This window comes from Gigantopelta aegis, chromosome 9 (genome assembly GCF_016097555.1).
Source record: "Gigantopelta aegis isolate Gae_Host chromosome 9, Gae_host_genome, whole genome shotgun sequence".
NCBI classification, from domain to species: domain Eukaryota; kingdom Metazoa; phylum Mollusca; class Gastropoda; order Neomphalida; family Peltospiridae; genus Gigantopelta; species Gigantopelta aegis.
Genome location: NC_054707.1, coordinates 2,552,403 through 2,575,561, shown reverse-complemented (window position 1 = coordinate 2,575,561; position 23,159 = coordinate 2,552,403). Strand labels below are relative to the sequence as shown.

Here is a 23,159-nt window from a genome sequence, read left to right as displayed (position 1 = left end):
GGTAGTTTTCACATTTTCATATCTATTTTGAACACCATAATTTTCGAAGTCATAACTACAGACATCAGCACAGAAGTAGAGAGAGCTGGTACACATACGAAAAAGTGTATATTTGTTCAGATGGAGTTGCCCAAAGCTACATTATTGCATCTCGATTCTTAGCCCTAGAATTCTGATTGTAGCGGGCTAGACGGACATTTGTCCAAATGTCTGTCCAAATGTTCGTCTAGCCCTCTACATTCCGAGTACTCAGGCTACTATTCTAGATTTTTTATGTTTAAAAGTTTTTTTGTTTTTTTTTTACAATATATATATATATATATATATATACTCTTCAAAAAAAATACAGGCACCTGAAATATTAATATCATCTATTAGACCACAGACATCCTAGTAAAGAACTGTTTATCAACACACCAAAACACATTTCATAGTTTGCACATGCATCACGCAGTTGGCCCGTACACGTGCGTGGGGTGTCATTCTCGATTTTGACAATTTCCAGAAAGGGCCATTAATCACTGTGGAACTTTATTTCTCTCAATCTTTTTCATTCTGTTGATCATACAGTTGTTATTGTTTTGTTTTTAGTAATTTTTATTCTTTGAATTTGCGATTTACGGATAAACTTTCAAATTTCACTTCTGACCCCAATCGCCCTTCAAGATCTTTGGTGATCATAAAACCTACTCTAATACAGAACTACCAGTTGTAATGTTTGCCCAATTAATTAACTATTATCATATAATAACCATTCTCCACTGCTAATATACCTTACAATTTTGGCAATTGTAAATTTTTATTAGAGTTCCCCAACCTTTTTGAAGAGTATAATTTAAAACAAAATAAAAATTATATCCACACTGGTGCGATGAGATTGTGGTGTGTGTGTGTATGTGTGTGAGTGTGTGCGTGCGTGCGTGCGTGCGTGCGCAGAAAATCAATATTGAACGTGGATGTTAAAGCCGCACACCCTAGTTCCATCCAGCGAAAATAAATTATAATTTGGTTAATCTACAAACCTGTAACACACTTAGATCACGTTTTTATCAAATGGAGTGAAAAAGCAGGTTTTATATCAATAAATGCCATGGGAATCCCCATGTCCCAATTGCTTGAAATAATTTTGAAAGTTAGTATTCTGATGTCACCGGTAGATGTCACTCGAAGCACAACAATGCCTACGTCACGACAAATTTCACAGACTTGGGGTGCGTTCCTTTCACCTCTCCTGGACATGTTCCAACTGTTCTGTCCTGGTTGTATCCCCTCTCCAGATATCGTAAGACTTAGCAAAATTATTGGTTTTAAGGGTTTGTAACGTTTTGTATTGAGACACTTACTTGTCTGAACTTTATTGTTACTGAAAATGTTCACGAACGGTGAAGAAATATCTCACAAATGAACAACAAGCAAACGACAACAAATCGGATGTTGATTGCGCGAACTGGGCACGAGAAAACAAACCGAACCAAAATGATAACGGTCACGTGGTATACCAACGTCTGTGACGTTTACACAGGAAGATTCCCTCTAAAAATAGATTGGACCTCGCTTGCTTAACGGTTTTTTCTCAAGTGCGCGCGGCATTTTAAGAAATACAAAAAATGCATTTCGTGGTTTTACAAACATCAGGATTACCAGGATTACCAAAAAGCACTTCAGGTGAATGGAAATGTGTATTCTAAATAATAAAATGTAAGTAAAGTGCAATTTTATTTGTGAGAAAATGTGTTTAATAGCGAAAAACAACGCCGTAATGGTTAACAACTAGCCGTAACTAGGGCGTGTCCTTTTAAGCATCACAAAAAACAGTTTAAGAGTTTAATCTCCCCTTAAGTTAAATTTTGGTGTCTAATCCATGAACTGTTGTTTATGGGTAGTAGCAGATTGACAACAATTTGACTTTGATGTACCATTAAATGCAAATTTCCGTTTTCGGCAAGCAAGAGTTGAAAACTGAAATCTACACATATATGTTTACATAAATAAGAATCAATGTTCAAGCCTTCCCGACTGTCCGACATACATAAATCGACCTGGCTCCCGTACTAACAGACCGTGCTCCCCATCACTTCCTTCAGACTAGTTCAAGGAGTGGTATTTTTAGCTCCCCTTGGCATGAGAATTGATGTGGTATCAACATGGTAATATTATAAATTTTATGTCAATTAATGTTGCAGTGTGATGGTGTCCATTGTCTTGTTGTTTGTTCAATGGTGCAGCCAGTGCAGAGAGAGTAGAAACAAGTTCATTCAGGTCTTTGTTTTGGGGGTCTTTGAGAGCTTGGAGTACAGAGAGAGCATCTGTGAAGATGACAATATTCCTGTGTGTGAGCTCCATATTGTTGATCAGCTTTGTTGCAGCAATCCTCGGGGTTCTGATTCTGCTTTATAATTGGAGGAGTATTTTCCTGTTGCAATGGACATCCGAATCTTTTTCCCATCTTTAAGTTCCATTTGAATTCACCCGCCGCAATTTCTGGTTGCTTCTTCTGCTGATCCACCAGTATATGCATGTGTCCACTGGTCTTGGGGGTAGGTCTGGTGCATAAACTCTAGGGTAAGGCCTCTTCTTTCTATTTCTGTCTGGATTTCCTTCTTGAGAATCCCTGGTACTGTCTCTGTGATGTCAGGAAACTTGTGTCTTTTCCATGCTGGGAGCAAACAGTCTGTTGGGATTTTCTTTATCTTATGGTTCATGAGCTCTATATGTGTTTTCTTTATCATCCGTGCCTGGTGGATGAAACTTTTCCACTTGATTTGGCTCTTTGTTGGCTTCACCATTCTCTCGTGTATTGGGTGCTTCTCCAAACTTCTGTATTTGGAAGCCTGTATGAGAGTTTTGATGTCTCGCCTGTCTTCAAGGGGCTGGAGTCCAATTATTGTGTTTAGAGCTTGTATGGGTGTTGATTTTATAGTTCCAGTGATAATGCGTGAAGCTTGATTTTGGACTTTTGCAGTTTTGTCGAAGTTTGTTTTCGCTGCTGTTCCCCAGGATGTCATTCCATACTCCTGTACTGGTCTGATATAGCTTTCGAGTACATCGAGTTTTCTTTGGATGCAATAGTCTGCACCCCAGAATGTTCCTGAAAGTTTCTTCATTAGTGACATGCGTATCTTTGCTCCACTTGTGCATTTGTCAATCTGTGCTTTCCAAGTCATCATTCGGTCAAACGTAACCCCTAAGTATGTTGGTTCTTCCTAAATAGGCACTTTATTCCCGTCTATCTGGAGGTTGACTTTCAGTTTCTTGTTGGCCAGGTTTAAGTTTGTGCAAGTAGTTTTCTTTGGGTTTAATTTGACCAGTCATGTCTTTGTCCATTTCTCAATTTTAGCACCATGGCCTAAATTTCTTAAGAACCACTGAAATTCTGCTAAGCACCATGACTAAAAGTGAAGAGAATTTTATTTACTCTCATGGCCACCATTCGGTGAGATCAGTTGGGGATAGTTGATTATTCGCGCTCTTTGGCTAAATACCATGTATATCACCCCAAACTGATGATCTATAAGCTAATCCACCCCAGAAATAAACATGTCACTCATGCAAAACTAAGCCTATATAGCTTAAGAACCACTGACACTGTGCTAAACACTACAGCTAGCCTAATACTAATACCGAACTGAAGAGAACTTTATTTACTCTCATGGCCACCATTCGGTGAGATCAGTTGGGGATAGTTGATTATTCACTCTCTTTGACTAAATACTACCGTATTGTTCCTATTTGTAGCGCCCCCTCTAATATAAGCGCCCCCTATGATCACGAGAAGTGGATCATGAAACGGTACCCGTAAAATAGTAAAACTGCCGACTTGCAATGACAATAATCGGTAAAAAAATAAAATCCAAACAGGTGAAGCACTACGACACTAGTATGGGCGAACAGTATGTCACACATGTCGTTTATCAAATGTATGTCGCTGTTATCTCCACGCAGAATGAACGCACGACACTCCGTTAACGCTGTTCAAAACCGGAAGTACAAACATACCGGTAGGTATTTACACCGACACCGTAACACCGTTTAAAATATATTCAGACTGGGTGACAAAATGAAGTGGGCGAGTATGGGGGGTCTCAATCACACACCCCTCCCCCACCCCACTTTCAAATACACTCCGCAGGCCCTATATGCCTACGTGCACAGTACCATGTATTTCGATAAATCAGATGACGATGTACGGTACGCTACGTCATTTCAACAAGAAAACGTCACTGGTGGAGTGACTCGGCCGCAAAGCTTTTGATGTCTAAGCGAGCCAGACGCATTGACAGTTTGATACGAGGATTTTTCACACGTATTACGAAACGTGTTCTAGTATTCTAATTAGCGCGCCCCCTTTGTGTTTTGCATCGCGCCCGGGCGCTACAAATAGGAACAATACGGTATATACCACCCCAAATTGATGATCCATAAACTACTCCACCCCAGAAATAAACATGTCATTCGTGCAAAACTAAGCACCATGGTCTATAGCTTAAGAATCACTGAAATTGTGCAAAGCACCATGGCCAATACTGATACCTGGGAAAATTGATTATTCATGTGTGTGGCTAAATACCATGTATACCACCCCAACTTGATGATCCATAAGCTAATGCACCTCAAAAATAGACATGTCAATCATGCAGAACTATCGTCTAAGAATCACTGAAATTGTGCTAAGCACCGTCGTCTATACGATACATGAGAACGGTTGATTATTCACTGTGTGTATGGCTAAATACAATGAATATCACCCCAACTTGATCATCCATCAGCTAATACTCCAGATATGGACATCACTCGTACAGAACTAAGCATGATGACCTATACATGTAGCCTAAGAATCACCGAAATTGTACTCTCCCCGTCATGGACATCACTCGTACAGAACTAAGCATGATGGCCTATACATGTAGCCTAAGAATCACCGAAATTGTACTCTCCATCATGGACATCACTCGTACAGAACTAAGCATGATGGCCTATACATGTAGCCTAAGAATCACCGAAATTGTACTCTCCATCATGGACATCACTCGTACAGAACTAAGCATGATGGCCTATACATGTAGCCTAAGAACCACCAAAATTGTACTCTCCCCGTCATGGACATCACTCGTACAGAACTAAGCATGATGGCCTATACATGTAGCCTAAGAACCACCAAAATTGTACTCTCCCCGTCATGGACATCACTCGTACAGAACTAAGCATGATGGCCTATACATGTAGCCCAAGAACCACCAAAATTGTACTCTCCATCATGGACATCACTCGTACAGAACTAAGCATGATGGCCTATACATGTAGCCTAAGAACCACCAAAATTGTACTTTCCCTGTCATGGACATCACTCGTACAGAACTAAGCATGATGGCCTATACATGTAGCCTAAGAACCACCAAAATTGTACTCTCCATCATGGACATCACTCGTACAGAACTAAGCATGATGACCTATACATGTAGCCTAAGAACCACCAAAATTGTACTCTCCCCGTCATGGACATCACTCGTACAGAACTAAGCATGATGACCTATACATGTAGCCTAAGAACCACCAAAATTGTACTCTCCCCGTCATGGACATCACTCGTACAGAACTAAGCATGATGACCTATACATGTAGCCTAAGAATCACCGAAATTGTACTCTCCCCGTCATGGACATCACTCGTACAGAACTAAGCATGATGGCCTATACATGTAGCCTAAGAATCACCGAAATTGTACTCTCCCCGTCATGGACATCACTCGTACAGAACTAAGCATGATGGCCTATACATGTAGCCTAAGAATCACCAAAATTGTACTCTCCATCATGGACATCACTCGTACAGAACTAAGCATGATGGCCTATACATGTAGCCTAAGAACCACCAAAATTGTACTCTCCCCGTCATGGACATCACTCGTACAGAACTAAGCATGATGGCCTATACATGTAGCCTAAGAACCACCAAAATTGTACTCTCCCCGTCATGGACATCACTCGTACAGAACTAAGCATGATGGCCTATACATGTAGGCTAAGAACCACCAAAATTGTACTCTCCATCATGGACATCACTCGTACAGAACTAAGCATGATGGCCTATACATGTAGCCTAAGAAGAAGAATCACCGAAATTGTACTCTCCCCGTCATGGACATCACTCGTACAGAACTAAGCATGATGGCCTATACATGTAGGCTAAGAACCACCAAAATTGTACTCTCCATCATGGACATCACTCGTACAGAACTAAGCATGATGACCTATACATGTAGCCTAAGAACCACCAAAATTGTACTCTCCATCATGGACATCACTCGTACAGAACTAAGCATGATGGCCTATACATGTAGCCTAAGAATCACCGAAATTGTACTCTCCCCGTCATGGACATCACTCGTACAGAACTAAGCATGATGGCCTATACATGTAGGCTAAGAACCACCAAAATTGTACTCTCCCCGTCATGGACATCACTCGTACAGAACTAAGCATGATGGCCTATACATGTAGCCTAAGAACCACCAAAATTGTACTCTCCATCATGGACATCACTCGTACAGAACTAAGCATGATGGCCTATACATGTAGCCTAAGAATCACCGAAATTGTACTCTCCCCGTCATGGACATCACTCGTACAGAACTAAGCATGATGGCCTATACATGTAGGCTAAGAACCACCAAAATTGTACTCTCCCCGTCATGGACATCACTCGTACAGAACTAAGCATGATGGCCTATACATGTAGCCTAAGAATCACCGAAATTGTACTCTCCATCATGGACATCACTCGTACAGAACTAAGCATGATGGCCTATACATGTAGCCTAAGAACCACCAAAATTGTACTCTCCCCGTCATGGACATCACTCGTACAGAACTAAGCATGATGGCCTATACATGTAGCCTAAGAACCACCAAAATTGTACTCTCCCCGTCATGGACATCACTCGTACAGAACTAAGCATGATGGCCTATACATGTAGCCTAAGAACCACCAAAATTGTACTCTCCCCGTCATGGACATCACTCGTACAGAACTAAGCATGATGGCCTATACATGTAGGCTAAGAACCACCAAAATTGTACTCTCCCCGTCATGGACATCACTCGTACAGAACTAAGCATGATGGCCTATACATGTAGCCTAAGAACCACCAAAATTGTACTCTCCCCGTCATGGACATCACTCGTACAGAACTAAGCATGATGGCCTATACATGTAGCCTAAGAACCACCAAAATTGTACTCTCCCCGTCATGGACATCACTCGTACAGAACTAAGCATGATGGCCTATACATGTAGCCTAAGAACCACCAAAATTGTACTCTCCATCATGGACATCACTCGTACAGAACTAAGCATGATGGCCTATACATGTAGCCTAAGAACCACCAAAATTGTACTCTCCATCATGGACATCACTCGTACAGAACTAAGCATGATGGCCTATACATGTAGCCTAAGAACCACCAAAATTGTACTCTCCCCGTCATGGACATCACTCGTACAGAACTAAGCATGATGACCTATACATGTAGCCTAAGAACCACCAAAATTGTACTCTCCCCGTCATGGACATCACTCGTACAGAACTAAGCATGATGGCCTATACATGTAGCCTAAGAACCACCAAAATTGTACTCTCCCCGTCATGGACATCACTCGTACAGAACTAAGCATGATGGCCTATACATGTAGCCTAAGAACCACCAAAATTGTACTCTCCCCGTCATGGACATCACTCGTACAGAACTAAGCATGATGGCCTATACATGTAGCCTAAGAACCACCAAAATTGTACTCTCCCCGTCATGGACATCACTCGTACAGAACTAAGCATGATGACCTATACATGTAGCCTAAGAACCACCAAAATTGTACTCTCCCCGTCATGGACATCACTCGTACAGAACTAAGCATGATGGCCTATACATGTAGCCTAAGAACCACCAAAATTGTACTCTCCCCGTCATGGACATCACTCGTACAGAACTAAGCATGATGGCCTATACATGTAGCCTAAGAACCACCAAAATTGTACTCTCCATCATGGACATCACTCGTACAGAACTAAGCATGATGGCCTATACATGTAGCCTAAGAACCACCAAAATTGTACTCTCCCCGTCATGGACATCACTCGTACAGAACTAAGCATGATGGCCTATACATGTAGCCTAAGAACCACCAAAATTGTACTCTCCCCGTCATGGACATCACTCGTACAGAACTAAGCATGATGACCTATACATGTAGCCTAAGAATCACCAAAATTGTACTCTCCCCGTCATGGACATCACTCGTACAGAACTAAGCATGATGGCCTATACATGTAGCCTAAGAACCACCAAAATTGTACTCTCCCCGTCATGGACATCACTCGTACAGAACTAAGCATGATGGCCTATACATGTAGCCTAAGAACCACCAAAATTGTACTCTCCCCGTCATGGACATCACTCGTACAGAACTAAGCATGATGGCCTATACATGTAGCCTAAGAACCACCAAAATTGTACTCTCCCCGTCATGGACATCACTCGTACAGAACTAAGCATGATGGCCTATACATGTAGCCTAAGAACCACCGAAATTGTACTCTCCCCGTCATGGACATCACTCGTACAGAACTAAGCATGATGGCCTATACATGTAGCCTAAGAACCACCAAAATTGTACTCTCCCCGTCATGGACATCACTCGTACAGAACTAAGCATGATGGCCTATACATGTAGCCTAAGAACCACCAAAATTGTACTCTCCCCGTCATGGACATCACTCGTACAGAACTAAGCATGATGGCCTATACATGTAGCCTAAGAACCACCAAAATTGTACTCTCCCCGTCATGGACATCACTCGTACAGAACTAAGCATGATGGCCTATACATGTAGCCTAAGAACCACCAAAATTGTACTCTCCATCATGGACATCACTCGTACAGAACTAAGCATGATGGCCTATACATGTAGCCTAAGAATCACCAAAATTGTACTCTCCCCGTCATGGACATCACTCGTACAGAACTAAGCATGATGGCCTATACATGTAGCCTAAGAACCACCAAAATTGTACTCTCCCCGTCATGGACATCACTCGTACAGAACTAAGCATGATGGCCTATACATGTAGGCTAAGAACCACCAAAATTGTACTCTCCCCGTCATGGACATCACTCGTACAGAACTAAGCATGATGGCCTATACATGTAGCCTAAGAACCACCAAAATTGTACTCTCCCCGTCATGGACATCACTCGTACAGAACTAAGCATGATGGCCTATACATGTAGCCTAAGAACCACCAAAATTGTACTCTCCCCGTCATGGACATCACTCGTACAGAACTAAGCATGATGGCCTATACATGTAGCCTAAGAACCACCAAAATTGTACTCTCCTATACCTAAGAACCACCAAAATCATGGACATCACTCGTACAGAACTAAGCATGATGGCCTATACATGTAGGCTAAGAACCACCAAAATTGTACTCTCCCCGTCATGGACATCACTCGTACAGAACTAAGCATGATGGCCTATACATGTAGCCTAAGAACCACCAAAATTGTACTCTCCCCGTCATGGACATCACTCGTACAGAACTAAGCATGATGGCCTATACATGTAGCCTAAGAACCACCAAAATTGTACTCTCCCCGTCATGGACATCACTCGTACAGAACTAAGCATGATGGCCTATACATGTAGCCTAAGAACCACCAAAATTGTACTCTCCCCGTCATGGACATCACTCGTACAGAACTAAGCATGATGGCCTATACATGTAGCCTAAGAATCACCGAAATTGTACTCTCCCCGTCATGGACATCACTCGTACAGAACTAAGCATGATGGCCTATACATGTAGCCTAAGAACCACCAAAATTGTACTCTCCCCGTCATGGACATCACTCGTACAGAACTAAGCATGATGGCCTATACATGTAGCCCAAGAACCACCAAAATTGTACTCTCCATCATGGACATCACTCGTACAGAACTAAGCATGATGGCCTATACATGTAGCCCAAGAACCACCAAAATTGTACTCTCCATCATGGACATCACTCGTACAGAACTAAGCATGATGGCCTATACATGTAGCCCAAGAACCACCAAAATTGTACTCTCCATCATGGACATCACTCGTACAGAACTAAGCATGATGGCCTATACATGTAGCCTAAGAATCACCAAAATTGTACTCTCCCCGTCATGGACATCACTCGTACAGAACTAAGCATGATGGCCTATACATGTAGGAACTAAGAACCACCAAAATTGTACTCTCCCCGTCATGGACATCACTCGTACAGAACTAAGCATGATGGCCTATACATGTAGCCCAAGAACCACCAAAATTGTACTCTCCCCGTCATGGACATCACTCGTACAGAACTAAGCATGATGGCCTATACATGTAGCCCAAGAACCACCAAAATTGTACTCTCCATCATGGACATCACTCGTACAGAACTAAGCATGATGGCCTATACATGTAGCCCAAGAACCACCAAAATTGTACTCTCCATCATGGACATCACTCGTACAGAACTAAGCATGATGGCCTATACATGTAGCCCAAGAACCACCAAAATTGTACTCTCCCCGTCATGGACATCACTCGTACAGAACTAAGCATGATGGCCTATACATGTAGCCTAAGAATCACCAAAATTGTACTCTCCCCGTCATGGACATCACTCGTACAGAACTAAGCATGATGGCCTATACATGTAGGCTAAGAACCACCAAAATTGTACTCTCCCCGTCATGGACATCACTCGTACAGAACTAAGCATGATGGCCTATACATGTAGGCTAAGAACCACCAAAATTGTACTCTCCCCGTCATGGACATCACTCGTACAGAACTAAGCATGATGGCCTATACATGTAGGCTAAGAACCACCAAAATTGTACTCTCCCCGTCATGGACATCACTCGTACAGAACTAAGCATGATGGCCTATACATGTAGCCCAAGAACCACCAAAATTGTACTCTCCCCGTCATGGACATCACTCGTACAGAACTAAGCATGATGGCCTATACATGTAGGCTAAGAACCACCAAAATTGTACTCTCCCCGTCATGGACATCACTCGTACAGAACTAAGCATGATGGCCTATACATGTAGCCCAAGAACCACCAAAATTGTACTCTCCCCGTCATGGACATCACTCGTACAGAACTAAGCATGATGGCCTATACATGTAGGCTAAGAACCACCAAAATTGTACTCTCCCCGTCATGGACATCACTCGTACAGAACTAAGCATGATGGCCTATACATGTAGGCTAAGAACCACCAAAATTGTACTCTCCCCGTCATGGACATCACTCGTACAGAACTAAGCATGATGGCCTATACATGTAGGCTAAGAACCACCAAAATTGTACTCTCCCCGTCATGGACATCACTCGTACAGAACTAAGCATGATGGCCTATACATGTAGGCTAAGAACCACCAAAATTGTACTCTCCCCGTCATGGACATCACTCGTACAGAACTAAGCATGATGGCCTATACATGTAGGCTAAGAACCACCAAAATTGTACTCTCCCCGTCATGGACATCACTCGTACAGAACTAAGCATGATGGCCTATACATGTAGGCTAAGAACCACCAAAATTGTACTCTCCCCGTCATGGACATCACTCGTACAGAACTAAGCATGATGGCCTATACATGTAGGCTAAGAACCACCAAAATTGTACTCTCCCCGTCATGGACATCACTCGTACAGAACTAAGCATGATGGCCTATACATGTAGGCTAAGAACCACCAAAATTGTACTCTCCCCGTCATGGACATCACTCGTACAGAACTAAGCATGATGGCCTATACATGTAGCCTAAGAACCACCAAAATTGTACTCTCCCCGTCATGGACATCACTCGTACAGAACTAAGCATGATGGCCTATACATGTAGGCTAAGAATCACCGAAATTGTACTCTCCATCATGGACATCACTCGTACAGAACTAAGCATGATGGCCTATACATGTAGCCCAAGAACCACCAAAATTGTACTCTCCCCGTCATGGACATCACTCGTACAGAACTAACCATGATGACCTATACATGTAGCCCAAGAACCACCAAAATTGTACTCTCCCCGTCATGGACATCACTCGTACAGAACTAAGCATGATGGCCTATACATGTAGGCGTGGCGTGCTTGTATGCACGACAGGCGTGCTTGTACAGTTTTTTAATGGAAGAATGCAACAAATTACCCCCACCACCACAAAATTGTACTTATCAAAACAGCCAAAGAGAAGTTGATTATTCAGTGTGTGGCTAAATACTATACAGTGAAACCCCTCTAAACCGGACACCCTTGGGACCAATAAAAATGTCCTGTATTAAGAGGGATCCGGTTTAGAGAGGTTCAGTTCTGTACTCATTTTTAAAAAGGGACTCTTAAAAAAGTTTGGTTTTGAGGGAATTCTGGTTTACAGAGGGTCTGGTCTTGAGAGGTTTCACTGTATATACCAGCGCAAGTAAAGTTTTACAGACACAGACCCAGAGGCTCCTTCACTACGTGTAGAGAGCCCCAACATGAGACAACACCAGTTTTCTTTTTGCATATTTAATACTTCACTGCATTTGTTAATGATAACAGCAAATTATTATATAGATTAGTTGTGAGCATCCAAGCTGACGTACATTTCACTGTACACAATTATTGTTGAGCATAGGTTTATACATATCACCAAGGAAACATGGCTGGAAAACAAACAAGAAATGAGAGAGAGAGAGAGAGAGAGAGAGAGAGAGAGAGAGAGAGAGAGAGAGAGAGAGAGAGAGAGAGAGAGAGAGAGAAAGAGAGATTGAGAGAGGGAGGACTGGCCTGTGCACATGAACCTTGAACATAACATTTAAGATTACTGAATACAAAAATGTACATCTCAAGATCAACTATTGACTGTACAGTAAGCTAAGTACAAATAATATGCAAATTTGTATGTACAAGCAGTTATATTAAATATATCATTAAAATATTCATTAAAGGTTCATTCATTCACATAAAATAAAATGTTATGGTACTGTGTCATAAATCATAAAAACATATTTTTTCACATATATACCACAAACTCTGACAGGTAAAAAAAAGATTTAAAAAAAAAAAAAAAAAACAAAGAGAAAAAGAGAAATAAAATGGCAAAGGTAAGGTGAATATTACAGACCCCTGTCTTATGCAAATACAGTACAGTATTTCATATTACACAACCATCCACAGGATGTAGTAGAAATATGACCTCTCCTACTGGTATACTGATCAACAGATATTTCAACAACATAAGAACCAGGAGCCTAATTCACTAAACTCTCGCAACTTTGTGATCTCGCAGTTCAGTGCTAAAAGACTTGCAAAAAGGATGCTTTGTTGTCTAACAGAGCATAAGAGACCTTTGTGAATTAGGCTCCAGTCTATTTACAGATTCAGAGATCCTCCCCAGTTCCCACCCTTACAATGCATAGCATGGAGACTCGATACTCCCACCCTTCGTCCCATGTGGGTGCGTGAAGATTCATTGTCATTATGATGGTATTACCAGTTCTGGAAAGTCCTTTTGACATATTAAGTAACTTGTTTCACTACTTCCAGTTGCAATAATAAAGGTTTACAGAGTTAGTTTTGTTTAACAACACAACTAGAGCACACTGATTTATTAATCATAAACTATTGGATGTCAAACATTTCTTTTAATGCATGAAGTAGGGCTTCTAGATTATGATAGCTCCACTCCCATGGCTAGTAATATTCAATGTCGGGCTAGTAAATAACTACTATTGCTATGCCCAACAGCTAGTGAGAAATATTTGTCTATTTTATAAATATGAATATCCTTCCCCCACCCAAAAACCCTCTTTAGATGACATATCTGATTATTACTATTATTTAGTAAAATTCTATTGACTTAAAGTAAAGTAGGGCTAGTAAATTTTTAATCGTGGCTATTAAATATTTAAAATCACTGATCCCATGGCTAGTGGATTTTATAAAAATTCGAGAAGCCCTGATGAAGGGTAAAGTTTTGACTTTATTACTGTTCTGAAGAGTCCTTTAAATACACAACTGTTATATTCAGTTCACTATGTCACCATTACCAGTCTTGGTATTAGCACAAAGATTCACTTGTATAAGTCGCTACTATATTTCTTCACAACGTTTTGAGTAAATAGATGGAAAAAAAAAAAAAAAGGAAAAAAAGAGAGAACAGTTTCACTATAGTATCTTGTCAAATATTTTAAACGATTATTTAAACCCTTACACAATTATTTGAACAATTATTTCATAATTTAACCTATCATTTAACATGGCCTATAAAGGTAATCCATTTTAACATCAGACAACAAAACATTCTTCATGAGCAATATAGTGTTGATATCTTAAGGCAGTTCGAGCTGGTGGGTGGAGGTGGCCATTGCCATGCCAGTAAAATTTTACCCACGTGGATTTGAAAATTATAAAAAATAAATTTAAAATATCCCAGAATACAAGAGCATCTTCAATTTAAATTTTTAAAATTTAAAATCACGTCTGAGCACCCCTCCCCCACCCCTTGCTCTGTCCCCAACTCCCTAAATAACTTGTGGCATTTTTGTTATCACTAATAATCATTAGTGCAATATCAGGGCTTTAGATCTCACTAATGTGGACACACAATATATATTTTTTTATTCTCCTGAGCATGTGAGATCTTTAAGAAGCACATTAATCTAACTAATTGAGGATACGAAATGGTAGTTATTTGAAAGGTTGAAGATATTCAGAAATTCATTTTGAATTATTTCAAGTATTTGAGGCTTAATATTTCAGTAGTTTTTGAGTTGAAATTGTTTAGTAGTCGGATATGTTATAGTTATTTGTGGCACATTTTTGTGGCATACTTATTGTGGGAATGCCTTTACCATTGTGACTTTGATGTAATCTAAAGCCCTGAATATTTTATGAGTAACAGTTATTTCACATATTTGTCAGTCTGGTATTAAATGGTTAACAATACTGAAGAATTCCCTGGTATGAACCATTTTCATTCACAACTTAATTATAATTATAACATCAACTGTAAAATGGGTAAGTAGGTTGATGCAACCCAGCCAGAGCTTGTTATAAATGATTCAAACACAAGTTTATAGGTGAATTAGTAATATTGAATATTTCACAATAATAACTGAAAATATAAAAACAAACCTGACTGTAATATTCTGTATAACAGAAAAATGAGCGACCTAAAGGTATGTTTAATTTTTGAGTTACAAAAAACAATGACATTGACACTGTTTGTATCAAACATGTTACACTGAATATTGACACTGCTGCTCATAAAACATGTTACACTGAATATTGACACTGCTGGTCATAAAACATGTTACAATAAATATTGACATAATTTTCAATTAAAATATGTTACAGTCAATATTGATACCACTTTTCACAAAACATGTTATAAGAAATATTGACATCGTTTTTCATCAAACATGTTAAAATGAATATTGACACCAATTTTCATGAAACATGTCATAGTGAATATATTGATACTATATGAAATGTAATATTGTACAATAAATATTGACATTATTTTTCATCATACGTGTTGAATTGAATATTGACACCAATTTTCATAAAATATACGAAAGTGAATATTGATCCTGCTTTTCACAAAACATGTCACATTAATTACTGACACCATTTTTCATCAAACATGTTAAGTAACTATTGACAGTACTTTTCACAAAACATGTCACATTAATTACTGACACCATTTTTCATCAAACATGTTACCGGTTAGTAACTATTGACACTGCTTTTCACGAAACATGTTACGCTGAATATAATTGTTAATCGAACATGTTAAATTGAATATCCGACATTTTTATGACACACTAACACTGAATATTGACAGTTTTGCAACAAACCCATTTACACAGAAAATATTTAGTTTTTCACGAAACATCAATGACTAGTTCAACAGAATAGCACTAAAAGGAAATAAATGGGATATTGCGTAGTTGTTTTAACAAACATTATAAATAGTCAACACTTCCAAAATATAAAACACAAATTCATATCCCTGATAGGTGTGCTTTGATGATTTTTACACAGAAAGTTCTTTTCACTGTATGTTTATGAATTTCACACATTTTAATACCTTAAACAACTTACATTTAATTGTCTGTATGTTAAAAAGAACAACAAACCTATTTCAAAAAGGCCATAACAGAAAGATGAGGAATTTTTTTGATCAACAACCTTCAGTTTCCATAAGAAGATTTACACCATTTTTGGTCTTCTCAATTAACTGAGAATGAAAAATAAAGTGGAAAAAAAATGGCAAAATACAAATGCAAAAAAAATATATGAATAACATGGGAAACTATAGGACACAAGTATAAACAAATATTCTTGGGTGAAGAGAAAGAAAGAAAACTGTACAAAGGCAGCAGTATAGCAAACGATGTAATATACAGGTCATAGAAGGGTATATGTAGGTATCACAGTTAAATGTGTAAGGCCATATAACACAGGTAGTGGTGATGACTAGGGTACTTTCTACTGAATAACGTTTTCTACATTCAACATTTTCTTTTAATTCATTTTAATAACATGAGTACTTCATGAACCAATTTCACTTTAGTGCCACAAATTTTAGTGGTACATATTATTAAGAAGTTTTTAAAAATGCAGTCATTTTAATAACAACAGATATAAATTAGTGTACAGCATGTAAAAACAAGATACCTAAAATGTTTGTTGACAAAGTTGAAAAATATAGATTATCAGGTAAGATTAATAACTCTAAACATGAGCAGTATTTATTATTTTTTTAAAGGCAAAAATGCCAAAATTCCCTGTAACGTGTTACAGAACCAATTAATAATAATAAATTCAATTAAAAGTACAGTGACTGCTTTCTTTATTCAGAAGTAAAATAGAAATACACATCGACAAACACCAACAATTAATCAATCAATGCTAATATACTCTTCAAAAAAAGAAACGCAAAAGGGTACAAATGGGTTATAACTCCGATTTTATGTTTCCTACCGGTTCATGCTTTGTGAATATAAGGTCATTGCATGTCCCAAACACATTCCCACGGTTACATTCGATAAAACGCAGCTACTGTACAATAAAGTTCCAAAATGTGAATATTCGCAAAAACGCAGCCACGTGCAAACCATGTCACCACTGCACGTGCGTTGTCTGCACGTGCAACATGAACACCGACAGTATAAAAGTGCAGGGTGTTCGCTTGCCTGGCCTCTGTATCTGGCCGACAGTTGACAATCCAGGACATGCCACGTCTCAGTGAACCGCAGAGAAACAATGCCATCGGCCGACTAGACGCAGGCGAATCCAGAACGGCCGTTGCCAGGGCATTCCATGTGTCCCCAAGCACCATCTCCAGACTGTGGGACCGTTACCAGCAACATGGATCAACACGTGACCTCCCTAGATTCGGTCGACCACGGGTCACTACCCCCGGGCAGGACCGCTACATCCGGGTACACCACCTTCGGGAACGATTGACTACTGCCACCTCCACAGCCGCAGCAATACCAGGTTTGCGCAGGATATCCGACCAGACCGTACGGAACCGCCTACGTGAGGTAGGAATTCGTGCCAGACGTCCAGTTCGAGGTGTCATCTTAACACCACAACACCGTCGACTCCGACTGCAGTGGTGCCAGATTCATCGACAATGGCCTCAACTGCGATGGAGACGGGTGTGGTTCAGTGACGAGTACCGATTTCTGCTCCGACGTCATGATGGAAGATGTCGCGTGTATAGGCGTCGTGGTGAACGTTATGCGGCAAACTGCGTGCAGGAAGTGGACAGATTCGGCGGGGGTAGTGTCATGGTGTGGGCAGCCATCTCACACACTGGCAGAACTGACCTGGTCCACGTGCAGGGCAACCTGAATGCACAGGGCTACATTGACCAGATCCTCCGGCCACACATCGTTCCAGTTATGGCCAACGCCAACGCAGTGTTCCAACATGACAACGCCAGGCCTCACACAGCACGTCTCACAACGGCTTTCCTACAGAACAACAACATTAATGTCCTACCTTGGCCATCGATATCACCGGATTTGAACCCAATTGAGCATCTATGGGACGAGTTGGACCGACGCCTCTGACAGCGACAACCACAGCCCCAGACCCTGCCCGAGCTGGCAGCAGCCTTGCAGGCCGAGTGGGCCACCATCCCCCGGGACGTCATCCGTACTCTGGTTGCTTCAATGGGCAGGCGGTGCCAGGCAGTTGTCAACACACGCGGAGGCCACACCCGGTATTGACTCCAGATGACCTTGACCTTGGTGGTGTGTCCTATCACTTACTCACAATGGACTAGAGTGAATTGTGAACAATCCTGCAACATTTGGTAATTATCGGACTCACCATTCAATAATTAAATCAATTCTCCAAATGTTACGACAATGTGGTTTTGCGTTTCTTCTTTTGAAGAGTATATTTCTTCAATAAAATTTAAGACAAAAAAGTAATTAAAAAATTTATATTTCCAATGAATTAAAATGACAATGGCAACAAGAATAAACGGTACTGAAATTCCATGTAAATGAATGTGAAGTATGTACATCTGTTGTAACCTTGTTAATGTTTGGCTTTAAACGGTAATGCTGAACTCATTTGGCTTTCAGTTATAATTCTCGTTTATTTTATTAGCAGGGAAAACTGCTTATCCACAACAAATAACCATGCTAAGCATGTCCTAAAACAGTTCAATTAATCTGTAAAGAAATCAGAACATTATATTCTAAAAAGCAGCTGGTAGACCTCATAACAACCAAGGAAATGAACTGGCTATTTTTTTATACTTAATTATTTATTTAAAAAAACAACAACCCCAAAACCCACCAACAAATTTAAACATAGAGACTTGGACTTTTCCTTGGACATGAACATATATGATGATGAGATGAATGGTGAATCTGCAGTCTTTCCATTTTCATTTAGGACTACTTGACAGGGTCATGCTCCATGCATGATGTCAGTTGAGCGATCTCGGATACATGGAACCTGCAGTGTCTGTCGGGTAATCATCTCCCCCCCACCATGGGGGTCATACACTCAGGTTGGTGATTGCAGCATTACATCTCCCCAAATAGCCTAGCAGTATTGAAACAAAAACATGCCCCACTGCCTCAGATGGGACACGAACCTGGTACATACCAATAGCTTAACCACTACACCACAAAGTCTTTTTTTCTTCTTCTTTTTTACCATATTTAAAGAAATAAATCCAGAAAATATGCACTGACCCATAATTAATTTTGTTGAGTATACCCATCTATAGATCAACAGACAGACAACTGACATGTGTGTCCAGCACAGTGTGGTTAAACACCAAGTGGATATAAGCATGAATTCCAAAGTAACTGAAAAATTAAGTAACCCCCCCCCCAGTACAAAGCCGTTGTTCAAGGGTGAATTTAGGATTTCTGAGGGAGAAGAGGAGAATTCTAAAACGGGATCTCTCGTACCAGCGAGGTCCTCCAGGTAAATGGACGACCATCTCATTCTGATTATCTAAAGCTACCTGGTATTTACGCGAGATACAAACTCTTTATTTAAATGCGTAGTCAGTGCTTTAATGAAAATAAACCAGAAAGAAATGGGAGGGTGTTATGGACCCCATTTGCCCCTTAGATCTGCCCCTGTCATAATCAGTGAGCAGTAAAGACCAGTGGTATATGTAAATTATTAACAGGCTTGTTCTGTCACCCATGGCATCTGGGCCCGTACTTACAAAACGCCTAGAGTCTAGACTCATCTCTAATAACATCGAAGGCATTCAATTTGTATGGCGTTGCCATGACGTTAAAGTCTCAGACTCTATTACAGACCTGAGTTAAGTCTGTAAAAGTTTTATAAGCACAGGGCCTGGTATATATTTAATAATAAATAGCACACAAGTGAAGGATTAACAATGAAAGACGGGATAATTCAGTTCTGAATGCAGGGGGTCTCTTCGGCAGACACGAGGAGATGAAAAATTAAATTTCTCTATTCCGAACACACTTGTCATCCTCTAAATAGCAGTCTCTTTAGTGGATAAGCAGTGATGAAAGACGTGATCACTCTTAGTACTTGTCTCCTCTTAAACAAAGTGGTTTCGTCCGTAGACATGAAGTGATGAAAGACGTGATCTCTCTTAGTACTTGTCTCCTCTTAAACAAAGTGGTTTCGTCCGTAGACATGAAGTGATGAATTCAAACATACTTGTCTCCTCTGAATGTAGTAATCTTGTCTGTAGACAAACAACGATGAAAGACGTGATCACTCTGTTCCAAATGTACTCGTCTCCTCTGAACGTAGTAATCTTGTCTGTTGACACGAAGCCATGAAAGACTTGATCACTCTATTTGAAATATACTGATCTCCTCTGAAAGTACTCGTCTTGTCACCTGACAAACAACGATGAAAGACGTGATCACTCTATTCCAAAAGTACTTGTCTCCTCGACTGCCATCACAAGCTTCTCAAAAAGCATATCACTGTTTGCATATGGTGGTAGGTCAAGTCGATTAAAACAGGTATGAGCTCTGTGGAGAAAAGTATGAATAAAACATAATTAGTATATTGTAAACTGAATCTGTATAAAACATAATTAGTATATTGTAAACTGAATCTGTATAAAACATAATTAGTATATTGTAAACTGAATCTGTATAAAACATAATTAGTATATTGTAAACTGTGAATGTGAATAAAACACAATTAGTATATTGTAAACTGTGAATATGAATAAAACACAATTAGTATATTGTAAACTGAATCTGTATAAAACATAATTAGTATATTGTAAACTGAATGTGTATAAAACATAATTAGTATATTGTAAACTGAATGTGTATAAAACATAATTAGTATATTGTAAACTGAATGTGTATAAAACATAATTAGTATATTGTAAACTGAATGTGTATAAAACATAATTAGTATATTGTAAACTGAATCTGTATAAAACATAATTAGTATATTGTAAACTGAATGTGTATAAAACATAATTAGTATATTGTAAACTGAATGTGTATAAAACATAATTAGTATATTGTAAACTGAATCTGTATAAAACATAATTAGTATATTGTAAACTGAATCTGTATAAAACATAATTAGTATATTGTAAACTGTGAATGTGAATAAAACACAATTAGTATATTGTAAACTGTGAATATGAATAAAACACAATTAGTATATTGTAAACTGAATCTGTATAAAACATAATTAGTATATTGTAAACTGAATGTGTATAAAACATAATTAGTATATTGTAAACTGAATGTGTATAAAACATAATTAGTATATTGTAAACTGAATGTGTATAAAACATAATTAGTATATTGTAAACTGAATCTGTATAAAACATAATTAGTATATTGTAAACTGTGATTCTGTATAAAACATAATTAGTATATTGTAAACTGAATCTGTATAAAACATAATTAGTATATTGTAAACTGTGATTCTGTATAAAACATAATTAGTATATTGTAAACTGTGAATGTGAATAAAACACAATTAGTATATTGTAAACTGTGATTCTGTATAAAACATAATTAGTATATTGTAAACTGTGATTCTGTATAAAACATAATTAGTATATTGTAAACTGAATCTGTATAAAACATAATTAGTATATTGTAAACTGTGAATGTGTATAAAACATAATTAGTATATTGTAAACTGTGAATGTGAATAAAACATAATTAGTATATTGTAAACTGTGATTCTGTATAAAACATAATTAGTATATTGTAAACTGTGATTCTGTATAAAACATAATTAGTATATTGTAAACTGTGATTCTGCATAAAACATAATCACTATATTGTAAACTGTGAATATGAATAAAACACTCTTCCACACTGGCTGAGAACGCTTTCTTGTCACACCACTGTGCGAGGTAGTGTGATTAATATCTCAATGTGCTCTAGTGGTGTCGTTAAACAAAACAAACAAACATTCATGAACACATTCTCGCCTCTTTGAAACATTTAGGAACACGTTCTTTGCACCACAACAAAGTTTCCAATACACAGATAATTTAGCTAAAAATAAAAACTTAATGCTGGAGCTAAATGCAAATGTTCACGCCATTACTGCTTTCAGAAAAAATGTAATACATGTATAGTGCCTTTTCACTGAGAAAACACAAAAAAATACAATTTTGAAGTATCTTGAAAAGTAATGGGTTACTTTGAGCTTTTTATCAACCAACAAGGACAGGAAATAGTAATTCTGTAAAAATCCTGAGGAATTTTATTTTTGTGTTGTTTCTTGACAAACAAACGTATTAGGAATTACTGCCGAATTCAATTGTGATTATCTTCGAAAACAAACCTGGGAAGACTTGAGACCTTGCCCCACTTTTCAATACAGAACTTGCGCGGCCCATTGCTGCCTCGGAGAGCGGAGAAGCCTTCATACGGGATGCTCGAGGTGCCAGTCACAAACTGCAACAGTCTCAAACGGCGCTCGTTGTCAAACTTCTCTATAGCTGCCCAGAACCACTGGATCACTGGGTGCTGGTCGTGGTATCCTAAAACAAAGAGTCAATTCAATTACAGGTGTATGAAAGAAGAAAAACATTATTTATCAGAAAAAGTGGAAAATAAAAAACCCTAAGACTAAAGTCAAGTTTTACAAATAGCAAATGCAAGTGCAGTACTGTGTCCTTTCAAGTAGGGCGAGTATATAGCATCAGTTAAAGGTAGTACTATACCAAATAACTTCCGGCTGGGTCAAAGTTCGAGGTGCACCGAACTTTTGATAGAGAAGTGAACACCACAAGTCCTGTGATTGGTTATAAATGTGAGTGTGTTGGTTGTAAAAAATAATAGTTTCATCTGGGTAAAATAAATGTTCAATTTTATTTCATCCAGTACCAATGTGTCAAGTAGCCTTGTGCTTGAAACATGTATGGGGTACCTGTAAAAAAAAGTACTCAAATTTTGTGCGAAACTAGGGTAGTCATAGACGCTACCCGTTATCTCAGAAACGAGCAGCTTGACCCCCATTTTTTTCTGATTCACTTTAAGTGTAAGGGGTGGTAGTATTTATATCCGTGGCGTTTATATCGGTTGATACGTTGCAGGTAGGAGTTTTAGCC

The 23,159-nt window shown here is 39.0% G+C and overlaps 2 protein-coding genes across 3 annotated transcripts in view; both read right to left on the bottom strand.

Moving 5' to 3' along the window:
• Positions 1-2,465: 2,465 nt before the first annotated feature.
• On the bottom strand, positions 2,466-3,164 carry LOC121380715. Its single transcript, XM_041509668.1, has one exon. It carries the CDS (start codon positions 3,162-3,164, stop codon positions 2,466-2,468), a length of 699 nt encoding a protein of 232 aa, XP_041365602.1.
• A 15,335-nt stretch (positions 3,165-18,499) lies between these two features.
• Positions 18,500-23,159, bottom strand: part of LOC121381365 (E3 ubiquitin-protein ligase HECW2-like) — a 66,585-nt gene continuing 61,925 nt past the window's right edge. For both annotated transcript variants that reach the window (XM_041510650.1, XM_041510651.1), the window contains 2 exons: positions 22,391-22,589; positions 18,500-20,589 (listed from right to left, as the gene is read on the bottom strand). In XM_041510650.1, coding sequence (XP_041366584.1) covers positions 20,478-20,589; positions 22,391-22,589 — 311 coding nt within the window. In that variant the 3' untranslated portion in view covers positions 18,500-20,477. The remainder of the gene's footprint in view (positions 20,590-22,390; positions 22,590-23,159) is intronic.